The sequence below is a fragment of the Equus asinus genome, chromosome 26 (genome assembly GCF_041296235.1).
Source record: "Equus asinus isolate D_3611 breed Donkey chromosome 26, EquAss-T2T_v2, whole genome shotgun sequence".
Lineage (NCBI taxonomy): Eukaryota > Metazoa > Chordata > Mammalia > Perissodactyla > Equidae > Equus > Equus asinus.
This window is the reverse complement of record NC_091815.1, coordinates 35957019-35966514: the sequence shown is the minus strand read 5'-3', so window position 1 is coordinate 35966514 and position 9496 is coordinate 35957019. Positions and strand designations below refer to the sequence as shown.

The 9496-nt window shown below is 41.0% G+C and overlaps 1 protein-coding gene across 1 annotated transcript; it reads left to right on the top strand.

Moving 5' to 3' along the window:
* Positions 1-2009: 2009 nt before the first annotated feature.
* Positions 2010-5167, top strand: LOC106825291 (N-formyl peptide receptor 2-like). Its single transcript, XM_014831992.3, has one exon. The coding sequence runs from the start codon at positions 2794-2796 to the stop codon at positions 3844-3846; it is 1053 nt and encodes a 350-aa protein (XP_014687478.3). The 5' UTR covers positions 2010-2793; the 3' UTR covers positions 3847-5167.
* Positions 5168-9496: the final 4329 nt, after the last annotated feature.

Below are 9496 nucleotides of genomic sequence, written 5' to 3'. Positions count from 1 at the left end.
GCGCAATTCTGGTGGAGTCGGTCTGGCTGAGCTCAAATTCTGACTCCACCTCTTCCTCAATGGGGGCATTAAACAATGAATATAACCAGCTGAAGTCTTAACTTCCTCTTCTGTACAATGGCCATACTAATTATAGCTAATATTATTCCATATTTACAATGCTGCAGAGTATGCTTGATGGTTTATACATATTAACACATGCAATCCTCAGGAAGCCTAAGAGATGAATCATTATGAGGGTGGAAGAGAAGCTCTTGGCATGTGGAAAAGCTTCATACGTAGTACTACTACTGTTTCGAGCATTGTTCTTGCCCTAACTTGAGCTTCTACAATGCGTGGCCCCAGAACAAGGCATAGAGCCTGGTGAGGATCGAGAGTTCATATTTGTTAAGGAGTCACTCGGTCCTACCTAAAAGATTTTCATGTCTGTTCTCACTAATCCTCACCTGAAACTCAGTCGTCACCACAAAATCATTCCCATTCTGCAGAGGAGGAAAGTGAAGTTGGAAGAGATGTCACTGACTAAGAACTCACTGGGCAGGTGTCAGAGATGAGATTAGAATACAGATTGACCAAACTCCAGGGCCCAGCACTCCTTACCCTGTAACAGTGACTCTCAACTGGGGGTGACTTTCCCCCCAGGGCACATTTGACAATGTCTGTAGACACTTTTGGTTGTCACAACTGGAGGAAGAGGGTGCTACTGGCTTCTGATAAACAGAGGCCAGGGATGCTGCTAAACATCCTACCATGTAAGGGATGGTCCCCCACAACAAAGAAAGATAGAGCTCCAAGTGTCAAAAGTACCGTGGTTGAGAAACCCCACACTACACTAAGTCATGTCCCATAGAAAACTTTGCTGAAAGTGACTGGTAAAGACAGGAAGAAAAAAAAAGGGAGTAAAGGAAGAAGGAAGGGAGGGAGGAAAACGAACATACTGAGGGATGATCATCTCCCAGAGGTCTTGGGGGAATCCCTTGGAAAGGCAGCACTTTAGAGAGGCAGAGACACAGGTTCTGGAGTTGTTTAAATCTGGTTTTCAAAGCTTGCTGCCTCCACTGACAGGCTGGGCATGACGTTAAACAAAGTACTGAAACCCCTGGGCCATGGTTTCTCCTTGATAAAAGATGGATGATAATGAGTACCCTGCAATATTATTATGAGTATTAAATATGAACAGGTGCTCTGTAACTGCTATTTCTCTTAAGGAGGCAGGATAGCCTAGGGTAAGATGATTCTCAAATTTTTGAGGCCATAGGAAATCACCCTAGTTTTTAGGCAAAGAGATTCTAGGGTGGGGTGCATGAATGTACATTTTAAAAGCCACCCTGGATGTTTCTGATATGGCTACCCAACTACAGGTGAGGAAATTTGGATAAGTGGCATGGACAAGGGGCTCACATAGACCTCCGGGTTGAATTTGGATGCAATAGTTACAGGTGTGACCTGGTCCAGAGGCAGACACTACACCTTTTGGATTCTCATCCCTAGAGCAAGGAAGTCTATCCCAGAAGTTCCCCAGGATATCTTCCCGTGGTGTTATTTTCCAGGATTTAGTCATGTGCCCACTGCTAAAACAATCCCTTGCAAAGCAAACAGGATTCTAACCACTAGTGAGACTAATCTCGATTTGCCTCCAAAGATGGAGCAATGGACATCTTCCCTGATGGGTGAGTGGCTAAACAAAATTGTGATTTGGTAGCAGAGAAGAAGAGGGAAATGGTTGTTGGGTGGACAACCAGCAATGTTGCTCACAACCAGCAATACACAGTTGTGTAGTGGAGAAAAGACTTGGAAGTCAGATCAGGCTGGATGAAGTCATTCCTCTACCACTTAGTACTTAAATGACCTTTGGCAGGTTTCATTATTGCTCTGAACAATTATGAATTTATTCTTATAAAAACTATAAATAATGAACATTATCGAGTTGTTATGTAGATGAAACTGGATGCCTATATACAGCAATTAACACAAGGCATGGTCTCTAATAAGAGTCCCACAAATATTATTAACAATACTTACTACTCTCATACTCTTTATCTTACAGAATTCTAAAGCTGTACAATGAGTGAAAATTCTTTTCACCTCAAATAGAGGAGAGCCGCATAAGAAGCAGAGACAATGAAAAACAGAGGGTTGAACATAGAGACAGGGCCCCCTGCGCTGACTTCCTCTAGCACAGAATCACAGGATGTAACATATTACTACATATTACCAGTAACTGTCCAAGATCCTCTTCAACATTAAACTCAAACCCAACTCTAAAACTTTAACTTAAAGACTAACCAAACAATAGGTCAAGGGTCCTCAGAGTGGGAAGGGACAGGAGCTGGGAGTCTGGGAGAACCTGGAGCTGAAAGAGGCTGCACAGCTTGCCAGCGTCCATGCACTGAGTCATGGGTGGAAGAAGATGTGAACCTGCTCACTCTGAGTCTAGTGCTTCCCTTACTCTGCTGAAGCTGCCTCCCGTCAATTTTCTGTTGTCTATGCACCTTCAGTTCAGTATTCTGCTGGTGCACAGGATCCTTGAAATCCTCTTGGTTAAGTAATCAGCGTGTTAGGTTGAATGCATATTACTAATTATGGGAATATGCAGAACTATCCTTTCCCTAAGGAACAGCCAACAGGGCATCAATTTTATAGTATGACTGGCCACAAGGTTCAGTACAGTGGGTATCCTGATTGGAGTGGGAACTTTAGTGGAAGTTGATGTTTGCCATGAATAGGGATGCTGTATGATGGTTCTGCAGCTGAAAAAATGGTCATTTTTTATATGTTTCAGGTGTCAGCAAGATGGAAACCAACTTCTCCATGCCTCTGAATGGATCTGGTGAGGGGCCCCATGAGCCTCCTGGCTACGCTGTTGTGAATATCCTCTCATTGGTGGTGCTTGGGGTCACTTTTGTCCTCGGCATCCTGGGCAACGGGCTTGTGATCTGGGTGGCTGGATTCCGGATGGCACGCACAGTCACCACCCTCTTTTACCTGAACCTGGCCATAGCTGACTTCTCTTTTTCTGCTTCTGTCCCATTCATTTTTGTCTCAATGGTCATGGAAGATCAATGGCCTTTTGGCTGGTTCTTGTGCAAGTTAGTTAATGGTGTGGCGGACATCAACCTGTTTGGAAGTGTCTTCCTAATTGCTTTCATTGCTCTAGACCGCTGTATTTGTGTCCTGCATCCCGTCTGGGCCCAGAACCATCGCACTGTAAGTCTGGCTAAAAAAGTGATCATCGGACCCTGGATTGTTGCTCTAGTCCTTACCTTGCAAGTTTTCATCTTCGTGAAAACAGTAACGGATGTGGATGGAAACACATACTGTACTTTCAACTTTAGATCCTGGGGTAATACCATGGATGAGATGGTTAAGGTGGCCATCACCGTGTTGACGGTCAGAGGGATCATCCGGTTTATCATTGGCTTCAGTATGCCAATGTCTATCGTTGCTATCTGCTATGGGCTCATTGCTGCCAAGATGTACAAAAATGTCACGATTAAATCCAATCGCACCTTACGGGTCCTCACTGCTGTTGTGGCTTCCTTCTTTCTCTGTTGGTTCCCCTATCAGCTGGTTGCCCTTCTGGACACAGTCTGGGTCAAGGAGATATATATTGAAGGTCAGGACACAATCATTACTCACCTGATTAACCCAACGAGCTCCCTGGCCTTCTTCAACAGCTGCCTCAACCCAATACTCTATGTCTTCATGGGTCGAGACTTCCGAAAGAGACTGATCCACTCACTGCCCGCCAGTCTGGAGAGGGCCCTGAGCGAGGACTCAGCCCAGACCACTAACACAACAACCAAGTCTTCTTCTCCTTCAGAAGTCCAGTTACAGGCAATGTAAGGAGGCCTGGGGGACATTTTTGAGCTCTGCCTTCTCCTACCTTGCTCCCAGTTCCAGCTTCACCTTACCTTGGGTCATCCTGAGCCACTCAACATGAAAAATACTTTGGGGCCCTCTGATTTTGGGGGAAGAAGGACATAAGGACACCATTGGTGTCATTTTTTGTTTTTGGACCTCAGCCTATATACTCCGGTGTCAGTGGAGGTGGGAAATGAGAACAAGAGAAAGAGTGTTGGGGAATTTGTAAAGCTTAGATAAAAGAGTCTATTAAGGGAGAAACTTTATTATTTCACCATGAAGTAAGACGTTTGCTGTAGGGTTTTTTTTAAGCTATTTTTTTTTTGGTCAGACTACAGAAGTCTATTCCTATTTTATTAAGAGTTTTCCTCTTTTTCTAATCGTGAATGACTATTGCATTGTGTCTAATGCGTTCTCTGCATATATTAAGATGATCATGTTATTTTTATCCTTTTACTTATGTCATCATAAATTATTCTGATTAATTTTTGAGTGTTAAACTAGCCTGCATTCCTAGAATAAATCACACTTGGTGATGTATTTTACATATTTGTAATTAATTTCACTAGATTTATTTAGAATTTCTGCACTTATGTTTATATAAAGGTTAGTCTGTTATTCTGGTTTCCTCTAATGTTCTTGTCAGGTTTTACATCAAACTTATAATGGCCTCCTGAAAGGAGTCAGAAAGGGACTCCTCTCATTCTATTCCCTTGTGTTACATCTTTTACAAATGTTTAGAGAAATTCTCCAGTGAAGCCAATTAGGTCTTAGCTTTTGTTTCTGGGAAGGTTTTAATGGCAAGTTCAATTTCTTTATGAGTTATTGGACTATTCAGATTTTCTATTCCATCTTCTGTCAGCTTTGGTAAACTGTGACTTTCAAGGAATTTAGCCATTTCATCAAAACTGCCAAACTTATTCGCATGAAACAGTATAATAACTGTGTACAGCACTTGTATGGTTTCCTTCTTGCAATGAGAGTGTAAGCTGAGGGCAGGGATTTTGGTCTGCATTGTTCACTGATGGCTCTCCATACCCTATGTGTAAAATAGTGCCTGATATGCGACAGAGTCTCAATAAATAGTTGTGGAATTAATGAATCAATAAACAATAATATCACTCAGGTGTCAAGTGAGAAGCTTCAATGTTCAGTTAAAATTGTCTCTGACTCTCCTACCATGCCTTGGGCCATTTGCAGTGAACTCTCACCCCTGTGCTCACCATTTTTACAAATTCCCACGTGGTTTACATTTTATGAACACCTGTGGTTTGGGGTTTCTGCTAAAGTACTCTGGCTAACTGTTGCCTGACGACTTTGTTTTGAAATAAATCAGTCCACAATAGTACTGGGTCTTTTTCCTTGCTTTCTGCAAATAATCACTCACCAATTGTCCTTCAGTGCATAACGTATTTTCCTGGATGTTCTGGCAAAAGAAAGAACTCAAAATAAATATCAGTCTTGTTTTCAAAAGCCCTTCACCCACCCCACTGGCTTACTCAGTCATCCTTCTCCCTTTCCCTCCTGTCACTGCTAAAGTCTTTGCAATTCCAATGCAGAGCAGCTTACCCATCTCATCTGCATCCTTGACTCCTAGAAATGCTTTCCAGTTTCCAAGAAATGTATACTCTTTAATGCTTAACTAAGGTGTGGCCATAGAAAATAAGGAATAAGAAAGAAATGAAGGGGGCAAAGCCAGGAGCCATGAAAGACAGTATACATCCTGTAGATAGAGAACCAGTGCTTCCAACTGGCTAAGAAACTTCCTCCACTGGCAGGGCAGGGAGTTCTTACTATCCCTGCCCACTGGCCTTGGTTAATTGCAACAGAATAGTACCAGCTACATCCTCTCCTTTTTTCTTTTCTTCATTGGGAGTTTTCACTGTGGATGCCCACTTCCCATTGCATCATTGTATATTGGGTCTCTGGAAGGTAAGGGTTCTTTAAAGTTTATGTACTGCTCCCCACAAAGAAACACTTCTAGACCTGATTGAGTCAAAAACTCCCAAATAAAACTTGGGGGCCATCAACCTGGGGAAGGATGAGACTACTTCTGTTTCGGGAGAAGAGTATCCAGGGATGTTGAGTAGGCATAGGGATAAGATGTGGTAAGAACTTCCAGCTTCCTACCCAGTGCTCATCCCCTTCCTTCATTAACAAAAGTGGCTGAAAACTCATCCACCTAAAACAATACTTTCTCCATCATCCTTCCAGCTACACATGAGTAAATTCTAAGCAATAAAGATGCATGGTTGTGTACATCAGTACATAAACAGCTTCCTCGTTCTTTTCAATACTTGCATGGTATTCCATTGGGTGGATGAAACAAAATTTATTTAATCACTCACATATTAATGAAACTTTAAATTGTTTCTAATCTTGTGCTGTCACCAAGAATGCACAACTGTGCACACACATGTCCCTTGGTGTGTGTGTGGGTTTATCTGTAGAGTAAATTAAAAGGTAACAGAATTTAGTTGACTTCCTTGCCATTATCTATTCCTAGGGTTATAAGGCCCATTGCTAATCTTTTTTAGGAAGACAACTTTTCCTGGTACATATATAGAAGCCTGAATAGGCTGCCCAGGAAAGATCAATACAATTAAGAAATTACTGTAATTTTGTTTGGGTGTAGTAGTGGTATGGGGGCTATTGTTTTTAAGGTCCTTACCTGTTAGAGATACAGATGGAAGCAAGTTATGATGGAATGGTTGAAACTTGCTTTAAAACATTCCAGAGTAGGAAAAAAAAGGGGAAGAAAAATGCAATAACATTGGCAAAATATTTATAATTGATGAAGCTGATAATTCATTATTCTACTTTCTTTTCTTTTGTGCATACTTAAAATTCCTAAGACTTGTTTTTTTAAAAGACTCTCTCATACCCAGCAATCCCACATAGCCTCGATTATATGTATTCACGTTCAACAGCATATGTGTTCACAAATTTTCATTGCAGAATTATTCATGGTAGCCCAAAACTATAAAGAAGCCAAAGTTCATCAGCAACAGAATGAAAAAATTGTAGGGTATTCGGACAGTAAATTATTATTCAGCAATAACTTAAGAAAAATTACGTCTACATGGATGAATCTCAGATATCATGTTGAGAAAATGAAAGAAGACAGAGTATGTACAGCGTGATCCCATTTATATTAAAAATAATTTTTGTTGACAAAATTAAACTGTACAGTATAGGGATACACAACTAGGTAGCAAAACTATACAGGAAAGTGATGAATTGATTACCATAATAGTCAAGGCAGTGGTTATAGTTGGAGGGAAGGAGAGAAGATGCTGAGTAAAAGTATGCTGTGACTGGTGGCTTCTAGAATGCTGGCAGTGATCTATGTCTTGACTTGCTGGGGGTACATAGGTGTTTCTTTTTAAAAAATGTATTGATCTTTATGTTTATCTTTTATTCTTTTTTTTCTGCTTAGGTCTGTTATATTCTACATTTTAAAAGTTAAAAAAAAAGTATCAATCAAATTTAGGTCACTTTTCCTTTATGCCAGGAAAGCTTCATAGCTTCTGGAGACAGGCTGCTTGAAGTAGGGCGACCCATTCATATAGACACTGCAATTCTCTAAATCTGGATTGGTTAAGACTGGTATTGCTGAGGAACCAAAAGGCAGTATCAGTAAGCAAGCCTGGCATGACCGGCTTTGGGGTCCTTCTGTTGGTCTCAAGTGCTGATGAAAACTAACTCATTGGAAATCGAGCTCCACCTGGTGACTGCGACAGCACACAGCAGGGAAATGGAAGTCTTGAGCTTCATCTTCAGCTCTATGATCTCACTGGGAGAGAACTCTTAGGAGCTTGGTTATTTTCCATGAGCTCGCCTAGAAGAATTGTGTAAGTGCATCTGAACAGGGAACTTTGTTTTTTTAAATCCAGAAAGTCCCCTTCAATTCAGAATGTACATTCCAGAGAAGGGAGGGTCTGGAGATCTCTCCTGTATCTATCCCCGCCTAAGAGTTCCCACTGCTACTACATAAGTGAAAACCTGTGTGACACTTGGATTGTACAACTGGGTTTTCCCCTCACATTCCCATCTCATGCCTCTCCCAGCTCCAAACATCTAGGTAACTGATTCCCAAATCTTGATCTACAACCGATGTCCCAGCAGAATCACCTGGGGAGATATTTTTTAAAATATAGGTTCGGTCACTGCAGCCTCAATGCATTTGATTAATAATATCTGGTGCTGAACTCAGGAATCTGTATTCACAAGGCTCCCTGGTATTTGTGATGTGCAGATTCCTCTGATCATTAGCAGTTGAATAAACGCTCTCTTTACAAGAGAACAGAGTAAGAACTAATATTAGTTCTTGGAAACACAGACATAGCTTTATAGTCCACACCAAGAACTAATGGTCTTCTTCCTATGTAACTGGTGAGGCAGCCATTGGGAGGCAATGTGAATAGAAGTTCACTTAGCAACATAAATCTTGACAGAAAGGGTGTTGACCCCAACATCTTGTTCAAGGCCCTCTGGAACTACTCTGGTCTTGGTAAGCTGTCAATATTCCGTTCTTCTGAAGGCAGAGGTTCTCAGAACAGTTAACAGAATTACTAATTAATCAGAAAGATGTCTTCCCTACCCTTTCCACCCCTTGAATCCTCAGCCTCCATAATCATGTGAGCCAATACCTTACCCAACACTCTATTGGTTCTGTTTCTCTGGAGAACTCTAATATATTAAAGGATTACTATTAATTTTGTTGAGTACAATGGTATGGTGGCTATAGTCTTTTTAAATCCTCATCTGTCACAGATACGTATTAAAGTATTCAAGGGGGAAATGATATGACACATTGATGAGGATCAGGGCTGTCCTAGGGAGAGAAGCCCAAGGTGACCTGTCCTATATACCAATCTATATCATCCTCCTAAAGCATAGGATGTCCTGACTTAATCCAATCTGATTCTTATCTACAGTTATAGGACCACCCAGTAACCAGACCCCACCTGCACTGACACCATTTAATGACTTTTTACGCCATCTTTCCTTTGTCTTGTAAAGAAGTAACTCACATACTTATGCCTTATAAATTTCACTCTAACCCTCAACACATTGCAGCTCTTCCACTGCCCATGGGTCCTGTCCTCATGCTATCCCATGCTATCCTCTGAATAAAAGAGCACTGCTGTCAGACCTTGAGAGTCCAAGAAATCTTTCTTTTGACTCCTTGACTCACTGAGCCCACATCAACATGATACTAGATTAGAAATATTCCTGGGGAAAAAAAGGAAAGAAAGACAATCAATGAGAGACGAACAAAATGTTTTAAATTTTTGAAGTTTCCTACTTTTGCATATGTTTATAGTTTCTATTTTAAAGTCTTCTTAAAGACTTTAAAAAAGACTATGATTCAACAAATCAATGTGTAGACACATGCCCTACCAAAAAATGTATGAACACTAGGATACAGAACATGTGAGGAAAAAACACGGTTGAACAGAGTATGCCCAAGATGATAAAATATTTACATATTTCAAAATAGTCCCAAACTGGAAACGAACGAAATGCCCATCAAAAGTAGGAGAAGCAATTGCAGTATATTTCTAAAACAAAGTACTATACAGTGATAAAAGTTATTGAATTAGCTACACAATGTGGATGAATCTTA